The 21,450-nt window shown below is 48.3% G+C and overlaps 1 protein-coding gene across 2 annotated transcripts in view; it reads left to right on the top strand.

The window, feature by feature from the left end:
- The window catches only part of PLCD1 (phospholipase C delta 1), a 64,963-nt gene that overhangs the window by 28,212 nt on the left and 15,301 nt on the right, over positions 1-21,450 (top strand). For both annotated transcript variants that reach the window (XM_083704053.1, XM_083704052.1), the window contains exons 2-5: positions 2,972-3,136; positions 16,140-16,368; positions 19,287-19,416; positions 20,567-20,798. In XM_083704053.1, the coding sequence (XP_083560179.1) occupies positions 2,972-3,136; positions 16,140-16,368; positions 19,287-19,416; positions 20,567-20,798 (756 nt within the window). The remainder of the gene's footprint in view (positions 1-2,971; positions 3,137-16,139; positions 16,369-19,286; positions 19,417-20,566; positions 20,799-21,450) is intronic.

Raw genomic sequence — 21,450 nt, 5'->3', positions numbered from 1 at the left:
CCTTGCGTCACAGAAGATGTACCGGCTGTAATTATAGCTCTTCACGTGCCCTAAGTGACACATGCAGGCACTGCTGTCTTAGCAGCAGCTTAACTCTGAGAAAGCGCCATTTAAATTGCAATAAGAGGAGGTTGGGCACAGAGGCAAATTCCTGTTGCGTTTGCCAGATGGTCTGAATTCCTTCTGTGTGCATTTACAGGAATGATCTACCTGCTCCTTCTCTGTGTCACAGTGATGCAAAACCACATCGTCATACTGTGTGACGAGAAGGGGTTTAGTAATGGACGCATCACATGACAGGGCATTCCACTTCATCAGGTACAGGTGTGGGGATCTCATGGCTCTCCAGGTGTGGTTGGACTCCAGTTCCCATCAGCCCCAATGGCCAGGGATGATGGGAGTTGTAGTCCAACAACATCTGGAACAACACAGATTTATTTAGTCTGGCAGTTATATCCTACCCCAAAATTGTTGAGGGTTTTTTTAAGGAAACCCCCCAAATTATTGAGCTTCTTTAAGGAAAACCCAAAAGTTGTTGAGCTTCCCCCCAAACACCATTATTATTATTATTATTATTATTATTATTATTATTATTAGTTATTAGTTCGACACTCCAGCCACTACACCTCAATGGCTGGTTCGCCTCTCTTCTCCCTTATAGATCCCAAGCTGGTTTCTTCTACCTGGTCTTGGAGAGTAAATTGGAATGTTATCAGCACAGGTCAAAGAGTCACTCATAAAAAACAAACAAACACAAATTGGGAGGGTGTCTGTTTCTTTGGCTGGCGTATGTAGCACTCTGTCCCATTTAATTGTTCAAAACAATAGTCGCTTGACATGTGGAACCTGAGATTCAGTCATTGGTGGGGGTGAATGCAAGGAATAATCTATCAAGTACGGTATAAAACAGGGGTCAGCAAGCTTTTTCAGCAGGGGGCTGGTCCACTGTCCCTCAGACCTTGGGGGTGGGGCAGGCTATATTTGGGGGGGGAATGAACGGATTCCTATGCCCCACAAATAACCCAGAGATGCATTTAAAATAAAAGCACACATTCTACCCATGTAAAAACACCAGGCAGGCCCCACGAATAACGCAGAGATGCATTTTAAATAAAGGGACACATTCTACTCATGTAGAAACATGCTGATTCCCAGACCATCTGCGGGCTGGATTTAGAAGGCGATTGGGCCGGATCCTGCCCCCGGGCCTTAGTTTGCCTACCCATGGTATAAAACAGGGGTAGGCAACCTAAGGCACGTGGGCCAGATGCGGCCCAATCGCCTTCTTAATCCAGTCCATGGACAGTCCGGGAATCAGCATGTTTTTACATCAGTAGAATGAGTCCTTTTATTTAAAATGCATCTCTGGGTTATTATAATTTGTTCATTCCCCCCCCTCCCCAAATGTAGTCCAGCCTACCACATGGTCTGAGGGACGGTGGACCGGTCCACGGCTGAAAAAGGTTGCTGACCCCTAGTATAAAAGCTCTGGGTGGGGAGTGAGGGAGACCTCCCATCCATCATCAACCGAGATAGCTCAGTAGAGCATGAGATTCCCAACTCTGGTTCAAGGTTGGGCAAAAGTTTCCTGCGTTGCAGGGGGGTTGGACTAGATGACTCTGGTGGTGCCTTCCAGCTCTATGGTTCTGTGATCTCTAAATGGCACCCTGGAATAGCCTTTTTGCTTTAGGCCAAATATGGTAGTCAACACCCCGGAATTGCTACCCCTGTACTAATTGTCCACTATCCGTGGCTGCTGGTCATGAGGATAGCTTTGTAGTGATTCCAGATGTTCTGCCCCTGGATACTTGTCATGGGATTCCCATCAGTGCCTGGGCACCGTGAGATTCAGGATGCTGGGTGAGATGGGCCACCAGAACGCCTGCTTAGGTTCTTACGGGCACCTCAAGGACAGCTAAAAACCAGTAGCAACAGGAATTATGTGCATGTTGTTGTTGTTTAGTTGTTTAGTCGTTTAGTCGTGTCCAACTCTTTGTGACCCCCTGGACCAGAGCACGCCAGGCACTCCTGTCTTCCACTGCCGGAATCCCGCAGTTTGGTCAAACTCATGTTGGTATCTTCGAGAACACAGTCCAACCATATCTGTTTTGCATTACTTTCTGGGGAAAAGCACGCCTTGGTTTTGGAACGCTTTGGTTTTGGAACGGACTTCCGGAAAGGATTAAGTTTGAGAACCAAGGTACCACTGTATTTTGAACATTTGGTATGAATGCCGTCTTAGTCACACTGAGGCGTTGCAATAGGAAGGATAGCGGTTCTGGGCACCTTTGCATGGGCACCATGTTTGACAGTGGAACAGTCTCCTTTACGAGGTTATGGACTCTCCTTCCCTGGAGGTTTTTAAGCAGAGGTTGGATGGCCATCTGCCATGGATGATTTAGCTGAGATTCCTGCATTGCAGGGGGTTGGACTAGATGACTCTGGAGGTCCCTTCCAACTCTGCAGTTCCATGATTCTATTTGTTGTTGTTGTTGTTTAGTCGTTTAGTCGTGTCCAACTCTTCGTGACCCCCTGGACCAGAGCACACCAGGCACTCCTGTCTTCCACTGCCTCCCTCAGTTTGGTCAAACTCATGCTGGTGGCTTCGAGAACACTGTCCAACCATCTCGTCCTCTGCCGTCCCCTTCTCCTTGTGCCCTCCATCTTTCCCAACATCAGGGTCTTTTCCAGGGTGTCTTCTCGGGGATTATGTGCATACAATGGTCCAAGAGTCTTGTGCACAATGAGAACATTGGAATCTGCATTTTCCAAAGTGCCATTTAGCTCCTTGTTCTCTTCATCAACTGGCTGCGGCTCTGTAGGCTTTCAGACAGGGGGCGCTCCAACCCCTACCTGGAGATGCTGGGGATTGAACCCAGAACCTCCTGAGTGCAACGCAGGTGCTGTACCACTGAGTTATGGCCCCTCCCACTAATTATCCTACCTTTCCTACCTTTCTGGTGCCCCCTAGGTCTGCAAGATGACAAGGACCTCAAGTTTCTCCTGCGTGGAGGCCACCTGCTGAAGGTCAAGTCCAACTCCTGGAGGAGAGAGAGGTTCTACAAACTCCAGGAAGACTGCAAGACCATCTGGCAGGAGTCCAAGAAGATGCTGAGGTCTCCTGAATCGCAGCTCTGTAAGTCTGCGCCCATCTTTAATGCAGTATGTTCAGCCTATGAACAAAACGTAGTTAGGGGGTGGTTCCTGGGTGGGTGGAGATTCGGGTCTTAGGTGAGAAGAACTCAGGTAAGCCCCCTCCTCTGTCAGTAGATCCGTTTGGACTGCACTGTTACATCAACCCAAGCAGCAGTGTTTGGCAATGAGTCCAGCTACCATTTTAATTTCCCACAATGCCAGGCTGGCAACTGATTACGCCATACACACACCAAAAAAGAGAGGACGAAATCGGGCACAGATGTGCCTCTAATTTGCGCTTGCTAGTTTAGATGTGCAGCTGCTGCCTTGCAGGATATCTTCGGTAGAAGAAAAGGCTAAAACGTAAACACTACACAAATTCAGAGTGGAGTCCCTAAGACAGTTGGATGGTGTGTTGTACACCTCCTTCTGGCAACTCCTGCAGCCAAGCTGGTGCCAAACGTATTGCTCTGCTTTCCTTTGAACCACATCAGCGAGGCCAGCCCAGGACCTCCATACACACTGCCCAGACTTCTGCCCTAGAGAGGTCACTTGGGTGCTGCAAATACATCGGTTTTGCTTCAACCCCAGAGGCGCACTCCATTGTCTCTCAAGACATACGGATGCCCACATATGGATAATATATCCTCTTTACTGTGCATTTGGGACGCGAGTGGCACTGTGGGTTAAACCACAGAGCCTAGGACTTGCCGATCAGAAGGTCGGCAGTTCGAATCCCCGCGACGGGGTGAGCTCCTGTTGCTCAGTCCCTGCTCCTGCCAACCTAGCGGTTCGAAAGCACGTCAAAGTGCAAGTAGATAAATAGGCACCGCTCCGGCGGGAAGGTAAACGGCCTTTCCGTGTGCTGCTCTGGTTCACCAGAAGCGGCATAGTCATGCTGACCACGTGACCCGGAAGCTGGACGCCAGCTCCCTCGGCCAGTAAATCGAGATGAGCGCCCCCAGAGTCGGCCATGACTGGACCTAATGGTCAGGGGTCCCTTTACCTTTAATTGACTGTGCATTTACTGTGTGATGTTTGCTCTTGACGGAGCAGTTATTTGTAATCCCTCTTTCAATACCATTTCGGGGTGGTCACACTGCTTCGTTTCCAACCAGTGCACGTCCTAGAGCTCCCAGCTGAAATCCTGCTGTTTTCGGGATGTGGGGGTTTGCTGTTTTTGTTGCACTGCAGTGCAAGAGTTGGGGTGCGGGTGGTGCTGTGGTTTAAACCACTGAGCCTCTTGGGCTTGCTGATCAGAAGGTTGGCGGTTTGAATCCCCATAACGAGGTGATTTCCCATTGCTTGGTCCCAGCTCCTGCCAACCTAGCAGTTTGAAAGCACACCAGTGCAAGTAGATAAATAGGTACCACTGCGGCGGGAAGGTAAACAGCGTTTCTGTGAGCTCTGGTTTCCGTCACGGTGTTCCGTTGCGCCAGAAGTGGTTTAGTCATGCTGGCTACCCAGAAAGCTGTCTGTGGACAAACGCCAGCTCCCTCAGCCTGAAAGTGGGATGAGCACCGCAACCCCATAGTCATCTTTGACTGAATATAACCGCCAGGGGTCCTTGACCTTTACCTTACCTAGTGCAAGAGTGCCCTGTTATGGCAATGATGCAGTAACATTTGGGAAGCATCATGGAACAACTAATAAAGCAGGATAATGTGGGGACTGTCCAGTATAAACCCATCATGAATGCGGAAGTATTTCATCCATGACACGATGCTCAATATACCTGCAAAATGACACCTTTCTGGAGGAGCCCTGAGCCCACGACAAACTGCCACACAGAAGAGCCCTAAATCTTAAGAAATATCAACAGAGTCTTGGCTAACTTTCCAGTTAACACCCAGTTCCCTCTGCTCATTTAGTGCCCAGCCTTGAAGCGAAAACAAAGTCCTAGATAACATCTAGCTGCTAAAAGCAAATAAGGGTGTGTGTGTGTATGTGTGGGACTTTGGAAAGGAAACCAACCTTAATATCTCTTCTGTTGCAAGAAACAGGAATCCGACACATACAGTACATGAAAGGCTTTCTTGAGTCCGACCTAAACTGGATTTTCAAGTATTCTGTGGAGTTGCTTGTTATTGGAATTGTTTCTGTTTGTTTGCTGTTTCGAAGCCCCGGCCAAAATTAGGTGCACCAAGGCAGGGGAGGGCTTCCTGAGAAGCAAATTCCCACATAATGTTACAATGCAAATGCAGCTTTCTTAGTCTAAAAATAAATCATGATTCACAGTCAAAGTGTAAGGATTCCAGCTCTCCTTTTCTTCAAAAGAAAGGTTTTTTTCCTCCCTCTTCAAAATAGTTCTGTATTTCAAGTTGTTAGTTCCCACGGCTCTCAGGAAAAGATCACATAGGAAGCTGCCTTATATTGCATCATCAAACGAATGATCCATCTATCCCTGTATAGGGAAGTTGTTGTTTTTTTAATGTTTAATGTTTTATTATGTTTTTATATATGCTGGAAGCCACCCAGAGTAGCTGGGGCAACCCAGTCAGATGGGCAAAGTGCACATAATAAAATTCTTCTTCTTCTTCTTCTTCTTCTTCTTCTTCTTCTTCTTCTTCTTCTCCTCCTCCTCCTCCTCCTCCTCCTCCTCCTCCTCCTCCTCCTCCCTCCTCTCAGTGTTGTCTACACTCTCCAAAGTTTCAGGCAGGGAATGATAATAAGGATTTATTCCATTCAGTTTTAAGGCTCATAATCTGTGCACCAGTCTTGTGATTGTGTATGCTGGAAAAGCATCTCAAAGGTATTTGTTTAATATCTGCCGCTCTCTTTAACTTGATCCATCAAAGCTCTCAGAAGCTACTGTATATCCAAAAGACTTTTTGATTACTTGGCATAAAAAACATGTTTGGAAACTTCAGTGAGTTTCACATGTGTGCAGCCTCAGCAAAACAGATGCATATGTTCCAACTACCAAGAACAATCTTTATTTGGCTATCCTTGGTAAATTCTCTATTTTGCTCCCATCCTTGCCTTTTACATTTTATTCATAGAAGTGGGGCCTGCAGAAAAATGTGCCTAAAGGCCCTTTAAAGCCAGTGCTTCTGTTATGGGGTGCCAGCCAGCCATGCCCACCTCCACAACACTCCATTGCATTCCCCCTCCCTACTAAAGATGGATTTCATTTTGTTCAGAGTCCTCAACAGCATTTTGGTGCAAACTTTGGCTAATATATTCATCTTTGTATGCAATTTTGCCTAATGAACACATTTCTACAAAGCAATTTCCCCTAATGTAATGCTATATTGTATGTTATTTTCACTAATCTATGAATTATTAGGCAAATTTTCCCCAAGTATACACATTACTTGGCTGGAAAGTGACATTGCAGTGTGAATTTTGACAGATGGCTGGGTTTCAGTCATCATACTGTTTTGCAAAGTGCAAATAAAATGAACTGAATCAAGTTCCTCCCCTATCCCTTTCCCCCACCCATTTCCCCATTTTTGCACTCTCCATATCTGCTTAATTGCCTCCACAGTTTCCTTGCTAACTTTCTTGATAGATTCCCAATTGACTTCCTTTTTTAAAAAACGAAAGTGAACAACCTGGGTCTCCTGCTGAGGGCAGAATGATTATGAAGATGAACTAGAAAACATTCAATGTCCTGCCCCAAATGAACTTAATTCACCTTTCATTTACTTGGCAATTATGGGAACTAGTTTCAGGTGTCATTCAGCTTTTTTCTTTTAACTTGTTTAGTGAGCTTTGTTCAACTGAACTAATTCATGCCAAGCACTGGGATGCATTGTAGATCCTGCAGTGAGCAGGAGGGGTTGGGCTGGAAAACCTCTTAAGGTCCCTTCCAGCTCTGTGTGTCTGCAGTGAGGGTGTCATTGGCGAGAAGGTACAGTGGTTCCCCGCAAGACGAACGCGTCGCAAGACGGAAAACCAGCTAGACGAAAGGGTTTTCCGTTTTGGAGGCGCTTCGCAAAACGAATTTCCCTATGGGCTTGCTTCACAAGACGAAAATGTCTTGCGAGTTCCTGCGGGTTCCCCCCCCTTTTCCCCCTTTTCCTAAGCCGCTTATCAGCTGATCCGCTGATAAGCCGCTTAACAGCTGATCGCTAAAAGCCGATAAACCACTAATAGCGCTAAACCGCTAAGCTGTCAATGGGCTTGCTTTGCAAGACGAAAAAACCGCTATACGAAGAGCCTCACGGAACGGATTAATTTTGTCTTGCGAGGCACCACTGTATAGCAATGCAAAGTTGCCCTTGGGATGGTACAAGTTTTCATCCGGGAAGTGCTGGAGAGCAGGAGGACGCCCAAAGAATGATTTTCACACTTGACAGGATAAGGAAAATGCCGGGCACAAAATCAGCCTGATTAAAGCTGTGCAGAATGTCCTGGCTAGCTTGGCGGGAACAGCAGTCCAGTTAAATTCGTTAGATGTAGAGAAAACAATGGATTATGTCTGGCTGCTGTTTTTTTTATCATACCCAGGAATCCGCAGTGTGTGCGTTGAGTTAAGGGTGCACTGGAAATAGCCAGCGGTCTGTTACAGGGTATCTGGCTGGACCTATCGGCAAGGGGGGTCGGGGTGATCAGGCTGGGAGATCTGACTTGGGCAAAAGACGAGTTGGACCCTTTTGTGTACACCACACAAAGCTACAACAAAATAAAAAAATTCCTTCCAGTAGCACCTTAAAGACCAACTAAGTTAGTTCTAGGTATGAGCTTTCGTGTGCACGCACACTTCTTCAGAGAAAGCTCATACCTAGAACTAACTTAGTTAGTCTTTAAGGTGCTACTGGAAGGATTTTTTTAATTTTGTTTTGACTATGGCAGACCAACACGGCTACCTATCTGTAACCACACAAAGCTGTGTGGGTGTCCCGCCCTGTGCGGACAGGGAGCAGCAGCAGCCTTTCCCCGTGGCACCGCCAGGTAGCTCCCCTGCCGACGTTTGCACAAAAAGGGGCCACTGCAAAAATGCAGGGCAAGTCTAACACTCCTTCCCAGGCAAAATACGTCAAACCAAAGCCCCAGGAAGTAGCTTCTCTGCCCTGGTGCCCTTCTGGAGACTTCTTATCTGCACTGACAGACTGTCACTATCATAGTGGATGAAAGGTTTCTTTTGTAGGAAAACTTTTGGTGTGTTTTTTTAATAAAGAAAAAGCTCTTATCCAGTTTGCTTCTCGATTCCTCCGTTCGCTTGCTGAGGAAGTGGCTGAGAGAGATTAATTTGTGGGCTGGATAACAGCTCTGAGGTTTGAGCTATCTGTGTCGCCATTGGAATGGCAGACCTAACAGATACCTCTGAATGGGAAAGCGATTGTGGGGATGGGCTGCCCATTGAAATAACACCCACAGGCTTTCTGGTTTTCAGTGTGTTCTTATCAGTGCCGCCACATCCATTAACGGGGGAACAGAGACGTTAGGTGGCTCTCTTCAAATCAGGACTGCGGAGGTGGGAAAGTATTTGGCGTTCGTAACGTCTCACGCGCAAGAATAAAATCTGTTTTTAGGCAAACGGCCTGCCCCAGATCTGAAATTTATCGTAATCGATGCAACCCCTGTTTGAGTTTTACATTGTTTTAAAGAACTATTGTCACAACAATTGTAAGAATGTAAGAAGTGGCTAGGGACGTGGGTGGCGCTGTGGGTTAAACCACAGAGCCTAGGACTTGCCAGTCAGAAGCTCGGCGGTTCGAATCCCCCAAAGGGGTGAGCTCCCGATGCTCGGTCCCTGCTCCTGCCAACCTAGCAGTTCGAAAGCACGTCAAAGTGCAAGTACAGTGGTACCTCATATTAAGTACTTAATTTGTTCCGGAGGTCCGTTCTTAACCTGAAACTGTTCTTAACCTGAAGACCACTTTAGCTAATGGGGCCTCCTGCTGCTGCCGCGCCGCCGGACCATGATTTCTGTTCTTATCCTGAAGCAAAGTTCTTAACCTGAAGCACTATTTCTGGGTTAGCGGAGAGTGTAACCTGAAGCGTATGTAAACCCAAGGTACCACTGTAAATAAATAGGTACCGCTCCAGCAGGAAGGTAAACAGCGTTTCCGTGCGCTGCTCTGGTTCACCAGAAGCGGCTTAGTCATGCTGGCCACACGACCCGGAAGCTGTACGCCGGCTCCCTCGGCTAATAAAGCGAGATGAGCACTGCAAGCCCAGAGTCGATCATGACTGGACCTAATGGTCAGGGGTCCCTTTACCTTTATCTTTAAGAAGTGGCTACCAGACCCAACAGCCAGGCTCTTGGGTTCTTATGCAACCTGGGCATTGATAGAACTTTGGCCCAAAACCTTGTGAGAAACTTTGAGCAGGCTGCTTGTTCATTCCTGCGGGAAAATGTTTTTCTGCTTGGGATGTCTGCAGAGTGTGAAGCGGCCCTCGCTTCCAGAAGTGAATGTGTCTGGGAGAGCAGCCATCAGCCATTCTTCGCTCAGCTCTTGACAACCCTGTTTCCAAAAAAACCCATTTGCTGATGGAAGCATGTTATGCCAAGCTCAAGTGATCTGTGAATGCAGGACCCGTCTGCCTGCTGAGCTTTCTGATCGCTGGCATTTATCAACACCACTCAGTCCTGCCTAGCAAAGCCTTTCTCTGTTTCAAATGCCAGCCTGCCATGACAATGTCTGTTAGCTGTTTCCACTGCCGGATCAAATTCAGAGGGGGGTGGGAAACTCAATAGCTGGAGCAAGAACAGAAATATCATTGACCGGAGGGAGCCAGCAGTAAATCACACTGTGCAAGGTAGACTTAACTCTTCATTAGCAAGAACAGGATCTGCACAGACTTGGTGGAGTGTCTGGCCCAATGAGAACAGGAACTCATCCTTGGTAGGTCTTGCCCCATGGATTCTTGGTAGGTCTTGCCCCATGGATCAGTTGCTGAGACTAGAGGTTCTTGCCTCCCCACAGCTGGCTATGTCTCTTCCTTTCCCCAAGCAAACTGACACTGTGCCTGTATGCCTGTCTTTGCTGTTCCCGCTTCATGCCTCTTCTGGTTCTGGGATATCAGGGGAGAGGGGAGCTTGTCACAGCAGGCGGAGGAGACACCTGTGAGTCTTCACCAGCTGAACTCATCGCTGCCTCTTGGCCTCCTTCTCTCCTGCTTCAGCTTCTGCCTCTGATTCTGGACATCTCTCTGCCGCAGACTCTCCCTGCTCACTAAACCCTGTTACCTCTTCAGCTTCCGACACTTCCTCCTTCCCGTCTTCTTCCTCTTCTCCCTCTGACCAGTCATCATCGTCCCACCACCAATCCCTGGGCTCTGAACCTTCTTCATTGGGGGTTCCCCAGCAGATCCCTCCCACTGTTCCTCCGTGTCCAGGCAGTCCATGAAAGACAGAACTGCTCAGTATCTACAGTATAAATGTCTATAAGCGCACAAGGATGGTGGCTGGCTGCAGCAAAGGCTGGTGGATTAGGATGAATGGGGCATTGCTTCACCAACCTCAGCCAGCCCCCACTTGCCCACCTTCTTCCTTGCAACCAATCTAAGGGGCTGAAAGTCGCTGTCAGCTTCCTCTTTCCTGAGTCTCACTGTTGCCCTTATGGAACTCAGCAGGAAAGAAGAGGATGGGGAGAAAACTAGGATTAGTTGTTTCCACCTAGCGTAGGCTCAGGCTCCGCCCAGCATTCACTCTGGCTCCACCTACCAGAGTAAGCCCCGCCCCCTGCGAGTTCCAGGTTGACAGGCCTGCGAATCGGAAGGTCACTTGTTCCCTGTAAAGTGGAGCAGGTGTGTGCGAGTGTGGCTTAAACCACAAAGGGGCAAATAGGTGGTTAAACATGGAACCCCTCTTCCCAGGGAACTCTGGGAATTGTAGCTCTGTGAGGGGAATAGGGGCTCTCCCTTCAGCACCCTTTCATTCTCCAAACCTTTATTAGGCATTATTACAGTCGTACTTTGGTTCTCGAACAGAATGCGTTCCGGGAGTCTGTTTGACTTCTGGAACTGTTCGAAAACCAAGACACGGCTTCTGATTGGCTACAGGAGCGACTAGTTTCTCTAGTTTCCGGGATTTAGAGAAGACCAGATTTTTTGTCTTCTCCTAAGTTATAGAGAGTTTGTTAATTTCACAGTAAGAAAACAAGGAGAGTAGAAGACAATTCAAACCTATCCTTCTCAATGATAATAAGGTCGCATCATCCACATACAGTAAAAGTGGGACTGGGTTTTGGTTGATTTGGGGGGCATGTGATTCTGTGTTTTTTGTGTGTTTTTTTGGATGTGCTCTGGAAGATCTGATCCAAAATATATTAGAGCGAAAGGGGCAAGAAACCTTCAGCACTCTTCACAAACTACGTTTCCCAGGATGCTTTGGGAGAAGCCAAGTGGTGTGACACTGCTTTAAATGTAGAAGCCGGATATGGCCTCAGAAACGTCCAATGGGTATTTTCCCTTTGCCCTTATATGCCAGCCTTTCTCAACTTGGTGTCCTTCATATGTTTCAGACTACATCATATGTTTCAGACTACAACTCCCATCAGGCTGGGACTGATGGGAGTTGTAGTCCAAAACATCTGAAGGGCACCAGGTTGGGAAAGACTGACTGGGGGTGAAGCCAGCCCCATTCCAATCCAGGGAGGTCAGAGGAACACCAGAACTGGTGTTTTCCCCTCACTGAATCTTTTCACACAGAAGGATGACTGATAAGGGTCTCCCTTTAGGCTTTACAAGTTGCCTGTGGAGAAAAGATCCTTTTGCGGTTCCTATCTCATCTCAGCTGCCCACATATATCTTAGGAGTCATTGTAGGCCTGTGGTTCAGTGAGATAATGCACCCTAGTCTTATCTCCCTCGCTGCAGCTGGCTGTTACAAATCATGCTGTGATTTTTGAGGGGCATTGTTACTTTGGTGTTGCGAACAAATGCTTCATACGTCTCGCTAATGCGTGGGATTCACTGCCGAGAGGTGTGGTGATAAAAGAAAGTATTTCTTTGTGCAGCGCACAATTAAACTCTGGAGCCGGCTCCCTCGGGAGGCAGCGAGGGCCACCAATTTGGAAGTCTTTAAAAAGAGGATTCGACGAATTCGTGGAGAAGAAGGCTAAAATTGCTCTCAGCTAGATTGGTCTTGGGACGCGGGTGGCGCTGTGGGTAAAAGCCTCAGCGCCTAGGGCTTGCCGATCGAAAGGTCGGCGGTTCGAATCCCCGCGGCGGGGTGCGCTCCCGCTGCTCGGTCCCAGCGCCTGCCAACCTAGCAGTTCGAAAGCACCCCCGGGTGCAAGTAGATAAATAGGGACCGCTTACTGGCGGGAAGGTAAACGGCGTTTCCGTGTGCTGCGCTGGCTTGCCAGATGCAGCTTGTCACGCTGGCCACGTGACCCGGAAGTGTCTTCGGACAGCGCTGGCCCCCGGCCTCTTGAGTGAGATGGGCGCACCAACCCCAGAGTCTGTCAAGACTGGCCCGTACGGGCAGGGGTACCTTTACCTTTTTAGATTGGTCTTAACTAGGGCCAGGGCTTTTTCAGTACTGGCCCCGACTTGGTGGAACGCTCTGTCACAAGAGACCAGGGCCCTGTGGGACTTGACATCTTTCTGCAGGGCCTGCAAGACAGAGCTGTTCCGCCTGGCCTTTGGTTTGGACTCAGTCTGACCCTTATGTTTCCCTCCCCTTATGGTTTTGATCTATGGCCTACTATTAAAATGAGGCTGCATTTTAAATTGCATTTTAACCCATATTTTAATTTTTTTCTTTTCTTTTCACTCCCCCCCATTATGTTTTTATTGTAATTTTACTGGTGTTAGCCACCCTGAGCCCGGCTGTGGCTGGGGAGGGCGGGGTATAACTAATAATAATAATAATAATAATAATAATAATAATTAATAATAATAAAAATGGTGGAGGCAGTAAAGCTTATGAATCCCAGATGCTAGAAACCACAGGAGTGGAGAGTGCTCTTATGCTCATGTCCAGCTATGGGACTTAACAATCGGCCATTTGTTTGGAAAATTCAAAATCAGGATGCTAGGTAGGCCATTGGTCTGATGTAGCAGGGTTCCCCCCCCCCCACCTACATGTGCAAATTTTGTGCCAATGTTGCAGCTGGCGAGGGAGCGGGATAAGGGTCCCTCTTTGCACATTTTGTAGGAATCTGCCTTATATATAATTGTCCACCTAGCCCAACATCGCCTACTCCCAACTGGCAGTGACTCTTCACGGCCTCAGCCAGAGGTCGCGGGGTGTGTGGTCTGCCCTGGGTGTCACCCTGATGGGGTTGACAAAATGGTGGGTGGCACTCACTGCAGGGCCTGCAGCACGCCCGAGCTGTGTATCTTGGGTGCCCGCAGGCTCCGCGCTGTCTGCCTGCTGCCTCCCCCTCAGCTGTTGGGCAGCTGAGGCCCCGTGGCACGCCTTGTCCCTAAGGGTGCCACGCACCCCATGCCATCCCTCCCTATGTGCACCGCATGCCCCGTCTCATCCCTATGGGTGCCACACGCCCTGTCCCTCCCTATGGATATCGTGCCCCCCATCCCTATGGGTGCTGTGTGCCCTGTACTGTCCTTATGGGCACCGCACGCCCTGTCCCTGTGGGTGCTGTGCCCCACCGCCGTCCCTATGGGTGGTTCGCCCCAGGTGCCCGAGAGGCTTCCTTTGCCAGTGCCCATCACCTTTGTACATGACCCCTCTCGCAGGAGATACCAGGATTCAAACCTGTGACTTCTGTGCACAAAGCATGTGCTCAATCAGCAAGCTATGATTTCCCTCCAAAAGAGATCCCTTCACTGAAGGGTGAAGAAGGGCATGCGTGATTGTCCTCACACTAAAGCAGGCTTCCTCAACCTCGATCCTCCAGATGTTTTTGGCCTACAACTCCTATGATCCCTAGCTAGCAGGACCAGTGGTCAGTGATGCTGGGAATTGTAGTCTCAAAACATCTGGAGGGCCAAGGTTGAGGAAGCCTAAAGACTAAAGCTTTCATCCTACACGGGGCTAGCTCAGGCTGTGTACACATTACTGCTCACTCTGACTCCAGTGCATTCCCGTTGCTGGTGTTTGAAGCTGAGCACATACGACGTTCGCCGTATGCGTGCTGAAGGCGCTTGAGAAATACGGCTGTTTGATTTGTTTTCGCTCAAACCAGCTTCTGATGCAAATCTGAGGTAGGCTGAGCTGAGGTGTGTACACTTGGGACCGTTGTTGCACATGCCCAGATGACAACTCCATGGAATAGAAGTTGTGGGGTTGCAGGTGCAGGGAAAGAAATCAGCTACTGCACAATGGGTGACGACACCCTTGCCTCTTCTCTGGCATTTACAGCAACGTAAAAGCAACATGGGACACGGGTGGCGCTGTGGTCTAAACCACAGAGCCTAGGGCTTGCCGATCAGAAGGTCGGCAGTTCGAATCCCCGAGACAGGGTGAGCTCCCGTTTTTCGGTCCCAGCTCCTACCAACCTAGCAGTTCAAAAGCACGTCAAAAGTGCAAGTAGATAAATAGGTACCTCTCCGGCGGGAAGGTCAACGGCGTTTCCGTGCGCTGCTCTGGTTCGCCAGAAGCGGCTTAGTCATGCTGGCCACATGACCCGGCAAAACTGTCTGCGGACAAACGCCGGCTCCCTCGGCCTATAGAGCGAGATGAGCGCGCAACCCCAGAGTCGTCTGCAACTGGACCTAACGGTCAGGGGTACCTTTACCTTTACCTTTAAAAGCACGACTTGAAAACCAGGGGCAAGGGGGATGATTTTGCTGCATTTTAAGCCTCTAATGCTTACCTATCCCTAGTCGTTTTGTACCACGTTGCTTGTGCTAGACAGTTCATCCCCTTTCTCTGAAATGTCTTCTTGCGACTGACAGCTATAGGAACCACAGTGGTGCATCTCACATGTGTCCCACGCTTCTAGCTCATATGAGAAGCAGAAGTGTGAAAACAGGTCTATAGGGAGCCGTTCTCTGCTTCCTTGTGGGAACACATGTCGGCTTGTTTTCAAACTGCAATGAGGAACCCAAACCGGTTCCAGACGCTCGCTGTTTTGCAGATTAGGGACTCAGTGGCGCACCAGTGGCTTCAGTTCACGCAATTAAAGTGGGTTTCGTCCTCTGAAAAGCCCCCCTTTTTGTGGCAAGGAAAGTGAGGCGAAAGTGCGAGTTAACAATTGCTTTACAGGCAATTGTATAACCGCCTTACAAACAGATCAGAATGACTGATTAATAAATAACCGGTCCATTCCACGCAACTTGTTCCCCCAGCATTCATCTTGATTTGTTTGCACAAAGTTTTCAGGGAGGTTAGATGGCATTGGCTGTTTATGCAGCATTCATTCTGATTTGTAGGAAGGGAGGTTGTGCCAAGCAAACGTTATCCTCAACTTTCTTGTGCATTTCCCATCATTTTCCCATCACCGTTGAATGACAAGTGTGTTTATAACCCTACAGCTGTGGTGCAATGGGTCAGTGTGTCTGGCTATTAACCAGAAGGTTGGTGGTTCGAGCCCAATGAATGGGGATACTCTGTATCTTTTGTTTAATCCCTTACATCTCCTTTTACTTTTTCTTCTTCTTTGGGTCTTCATAGAAAGGTGCTAGAACCTTTTTAGGGATGCGGGTGGCGCTGTGGGTTAAACCACAGAGCCTAGGACTTGCCGATCAGAAGGTCGGCGGTTCGAACCCCCGCGATGGGGTGAGCTCCCCTTGCTCAGTCCCTCTCCTGCCAACCTAGCAGTTCGAAAGCACGTCAAAGTGCAAGTAGATAAATAGGTACCGCTCTGGCGGGAAGGTAAACAGCGTTTCCGTGTGCTGCTCTGGTTCGCCAGAAGCGGCATAGTCATGTTGGCCACATGACCTGGAAGCTGTACGCCGGCTCCCTCGGCCAATAAAGCGAGATGAGCACCGCAACCCCAGAGTCGTCCGCGACTGGACCTAATGGTCAGGGGTACCTTTAGAACCTTTTTAAAAAGCAGGTACTCTGGTTAAGACGCTGTGGGAAAAGAGCGAATCGGAGCGCTGGATATGTTGCTTGGTTCCTCTGCAAAATGCAGATAAGGCTGGGATCTTCGCTCTCTCTTGATAATAAAAAAAGCGACCTGTTTGTTCCTGCAGTTTCCATCGAGGATATCCAAGACGTCAGGGCAGGCCACAGGACGGAAGGGATGGAAAGATACTGCAAGGATGTGCCCGAGCACCGCTGCTTTTCCATCATCTTCAAAGACCACAGGAAGAACCTGGACCTCATAGCTGGCTCTGAAGCCGATGCCAATCACTGGGTGGCAGGCCTGGCCAAGATCATCGCCAAGAGCAACTCCATGAGCCAGCGGCAGAAATTACAACAGTATCCTTTTGTTTCGTTCCAGAATTATTGCGTGGCAAGTCCCCTCCCCCATGTGAAATGAAGACACTGGACACATTATTTAAGGTTAATGGGCATAAAAAGGCCACAACTTTATTGATTACAGAATTGAAAGGTATTGGCCTTAGGCATTGGCTCCTATTGACTACCCGGTATGGAGACCAGGAAGGGTTATCCGCAAGCCGTGGGAGTCTTGTTGAAGTACGCCAACTAGGATCCCACGGGTGTCACCGCTCGGGGGCGTGCCGGGGGCCCTTACCTCCCTAGGTTTCGGACAAGGCAACGCCCCCCGGAGTCCTCTACCGGACTACCCTTTTCCTTGGGGGAAGGTGATGGCGCTTCCTTCCCCCTTCATTTGCATACCAATTAACCCCCTGCCAATGCCTAACCGCCAATACTGCGGAAGTTGTGACGCTAGGCCCCGCCTCCCCAGCCCGATTGGCGGCCTGGGTGGAAGGCACGCCCGGGGATTCCCTGTTCTCGCGGGGGCAAAAGACCAGCCCCCACATGTGTGTGGGAGGGTGTAGCCCGCAACACCCTCTCCTTCCAAGCTCAGAAATGGCTTTATCAGTAGTATGCATTTGTTTATTGCATTTATATCCAGTTGTAAGCTGAGGGCCCCATTCCCTTCAAGGTAAGCTTTTTGGAGGGGGCAGGGACACACCTGCTGCTGGTGGGTGGGGCCAGGAACAAAATGGGCGGAGCGTCACATGCAAATGCTCCCTTTGTACAGAAGACAAGTTTCTACAGTCACACAACCCTCTGTGGCCTCCATCAGGGAAGCAAGAGGAGTTTTCAGAGTCCAAGGAGACATTGTGGCCAGGCATGAACACTGAAGGATGGTGTGAGGCAGGGCAAGCAGGGGGTGTGGCCTGAGGAGAGTAGTAGTAGTAATAGTAGTAGTAGTAATTTATTACTCTGGGCAGCTCCCAACAGAATATTGAAAACTCGATAAAGCGTCAAACAATAAAAACCTTCTGATACAGGGCTGTCTTCAGATGTTGTCTAAAAGTCAGATACAGTGGTACCTCAGGTTAAGTACTTAACCTGCGTTCCGGAGGTCCGTACTTAACCTGAAACTGTTCTTAACCTGAAGCACCACTTTAGCTAATGGGGCCTCCTGCTGCTGCCGCACCACCGGAGCACGATTTCTGTTCTCATCCTGAAGCAAAGTTCTTAACCTGAAGCACTATTTCTGGGTTAGTGGAGTCTGTAACCTGAAACGTATGTAACCTGAGGTACCACTGTAGTTGTATGTTTCCTTGACATCTGATGGGAGGGTGTTCAGCATTGTGGGTGCCACCACTGAGAAGGCCCTCTGCCTGGTTCCCTGTAGCCTCACTTCTGGCAGTGAGGGAACCGCCAGAAGGCCCTCGGAGCTGAACCTCAGTGTCTGGGCAGAACGATGGGGGTGGAGACGCTCCTTTAGGTATACTGAAGGCCAGACAGAGATATTCTGAGGGCTGCTCCTGGGCCTGAGGTTCCCCACCCACTCCTCTTCTAAAGTGACAGACTCCACCACCGGCTTGAGAACCAGCCGTTATGTTTGCTAAATCAGTGCCCCAAAGGACGACATTGGTGTCTGGAGAAAGCCCTTTCTCAACAGAGTGAAAACGTGTCCCTATTTGGGTATGGTTAAGCAGCGGAGATAGACACAGCCCATTTGATGGGGCATAATTACCAGCATGCAGCGACCATGCCTTCTGATTTGGGCCGTTTTCTTGGAAAAGCCTGGCTTCTCACAGACAAGCATGAGTTTGACGCTGCTTTTGAAGTTCTAGCTTGGACTTCTAAATTTAGATATTCATCGGTCAGGGGTTTGATCCAGTTCAAACATTTTGAAAGCCAACTGCCTTTTTGAGCCGAGGCTTGGCTGAGGTCAACTCCCGCTGACTCTGTCTAGCGCACGTCAGAGGTTTTCCTTGAAGCTGCAATTACCTGTATTATAATTAGCTGGGCATTTTAATATTTGGGTAAGCTTGGGGAAAGATTAGTAGTTTGAAATGTGCTGCAAGCACTGATTCACAGCACTGCTCCATCTGTGTGTGTACGCACACACATCTGAGTGTGTGTCATTGCAACTTTTAAATGCCGTCCTCCAGTGCATTTAGCATGCTGAATTTTGCGTTGCAAACGTCTCACATGCACCATTAATATAAATAAGGGATGAGGAACCCTTTATAGATCAAGGGCCACATTCGCTTATGGAGGCCACATTCTATTGGTGAGCAGTACCAGAGGCAAAAAAAAATGGGCAGAGTACAGCGGTACCTCAGTTTAAGAACAGTCCTGTTTACGAACGATTCAGTTTACGAACTCCGCAAAACCGGAAGTAGTGTCCCGGTTTGCGAACTTTACCTCGGTCTAAGAATGGAATCTGAATGGTAGATGATGGTGGGAGGCCTCATTAGGGAAAGTGTGCCTCGGTTTAAGAACGGTTTCGGTTTAAGAACGGACTCCCGGAACGAATTAAATTCGTAAACCAAGGTACCATTGTAATGGATGAAAAATTTAAAAAATTTAACTTGTACAGTGGTACCTCGGGTTACATACACTTCAGGTTACATATGCTTCAGGTTACAGACTCCACTAACCCAGAAATATTACCTCAGGTTAAGAACTTTGCTTCAGGATGAGAACAGAAATAGTGCAGCGGCGGCACAGCGGCAGCAGGAGGGCCCATTAGCTAAAGTGGTGCTTCAGGTTAAGAACAGCTTCAGGTTAAGAACGGACCTCCGGAACGAATTAAGTACTTAACCTGAGGTACCACTGTATTTTGAAACCAGAGCCACCTGCTTTCACACACATTCGCCCCCCCCCCCCCAAAAAAAGCTTAGGATGTAATATTGGGAGAGGAGGGTTTTTTTTAAATGTAGATCCCTTAACAAGTGACTGAACAGCTGGATCCATGCTTGCTTGCGGAAGGCAGATAAGAACAAAGACAACAAAATGAGCTTTAAAGAGCTCAAGAACTTCATGAAGGAAGTCAACATACAAGTCGATGACAACTATGCCCGGAATATTTTTGAGGTATGGAGAATTTAATTTGCCCACTTGCAAGCCTATTTTGTTATGAGGCAGTGGTGTTTCATGAAACGGTAGGGACCCGATCCTATGGATATTCTCTGGAAGGAAGCCTGATGGGTTCCAGTGGGACCTCCTCTTGAGTAAAGCATATGGAAAGGGTAGGATTTGCACTCATTAGACACGTGTGTGTGTGTGTGTGTGTGTGTATTCCTGACTCTCAGAATTTTGTAGGAGGGATTCAGTTGAATATTGGAAATTTTGGGTTGCATAATTAAAGCGGATTAAAGCACACCGAATAGCAATGGAGCAGAAATTCAGTTTGGTTCACTTTTAAAGCCAAACCTACTGAATTCTTTCTAGAAAAACATACAAACCGAATTGACACAGCTGGCCTTCAAAATTCACACTTGTCTTAATTTTTGCAATGCAGATTGCCAAAAAAATGCATATGGCTAGTGAAAAGGACACACACAAATACAAAAAAGCATGCAAGAAATGTGTATGTTAGGCAAGATTGCATACAAAAATGCAGGCAGCCCCCCGCCCAATTTACGCAGGGGTTACATTCTGAGGCGTCACATGTGTCAGTGAAATCACGTATATTTGAAACACCATTGGAGAAGCCTGCAAACACTCAATTCCTCCCCTTTTTGTGACGTTTTTGGGTCACTTCTGGGTTCAACACAATGCATGTGCGTGTGGTAACACACATATTGAATGTGCATAAGTACTTTAGGATAAATGTATGCTAAAATGCTAATGCAGTTTCATGAGGACCTAAGAAGCAGCGGCACAAAGTGATGTGGAAATGTGGAAACTGAATTTAAGATTGGAAAAAAATGAGAAACTGAGGGAAACCAAAATTGAGAGAATCCCTCTTCTCTACTCTGAAGCCCTCAACATGGCAGCTCCCTTTTCCTGCTCCCAGAATCCACTCTCCTTTCCCAACTTTATTTAGCCAATTCCTATTCCGCCCTAAAACAGAGAGAAAAAGGCCTGCTACGTCGGTGAGATCTGCCAATCATGTACTCCATGCCTAGCTGCAAAGTTGACCTTTTCCAATGACCCCTATCTGTTTTGCATTGTCTAGCCCTGGTTCAGGTTTCAACCCATAAAGAAGAAGGGTTTTTACCTCTTCTCTCTGCGTTCACAGCAATGCGACAAATCCCAGACGGACACTTTGGAAGACGACGAGATCGAGGAATTCTATAAGATACTGACCGAACGGCGTGAGATCGACGAGATCTTCTCTGAGCACTCCAACGGCCAGGCCGTGATGTCGCTGGAGGATCTGGTGAGGTTCCTTCGAGAAGAACAGCGTGAGGAGAATGCTGGGCCTGAACTTGCGCTCTCTCTGATAGAGAGATACGAACCCAACGGAAGTGGTATGTTGGTAACCCTTTGGATTTGACAATATTTACACTGAATGCGTGCAGAGGAGGGCGACCAGGACGATGAGAGATCTGGAAACCAAGCCTTATGAGGAATGGTTGAGGGAGTTGGGTATATGTTTAGAATGGAGAACAGGAGACTGAGAGCTGAGGTGGTAGCCATCTTCAAATATCTGAAGGGCTGTCACATGGCAGGTGGAGCAAGCTTGCTTTCTCCCGCTCCAGAGGGTAGGGTCAGAACCAACGAATTTGAGTTATAAGAAAGGAGATTCTGACTAAACATCAGGAATAATTTTCTGATGGTATGAGAAGGCTATAGTTCATAGGTAGGCAAACTAAGGCCCAGGCGCCGGATCCGGCCCAATCGCCTTCTAAATCTGGCCCGTGGCCAGTCTGGGAATCAGTGTGTTTTTACATGAGTAGAATGTGTGCTTTTATTTAAAATGCATCTCTGGGTTATTTGTGGGGTGCAGGAATTCATTCATTCCCCCCCCCGAAATATAGTCCGGCCCCCCACAAGGTCAGAGGGACAGTGGACCAGCCCACGGCTGAAAAAGGTTGCTGACCCCTGCTATAGTTTCTTTCTTTCTTTCTTTCTTTCTTTCTTTCTTTCTTTCTTTCTTTCTTTCTTTCTTTCTTTCTCTTT

The sequence above is a fragment of the Podarcis gaigeae genome, assembly GCF_964106915.1.
Source record: "Podarcis gaigeae genome assembly, chromosome: 12".
In the NCBI taxonomy this organism is placed as follows: Eukaryota; Metazoa; Chordata; class Lepidosauria; order Squamata; family Lacertidae; genus Podarcis; species Podarcis gaigeae.
Note: the sequence above shows the minus strand (reverse complement) of the source record. Positions and strands in the feature narration are given on the sequence as shown.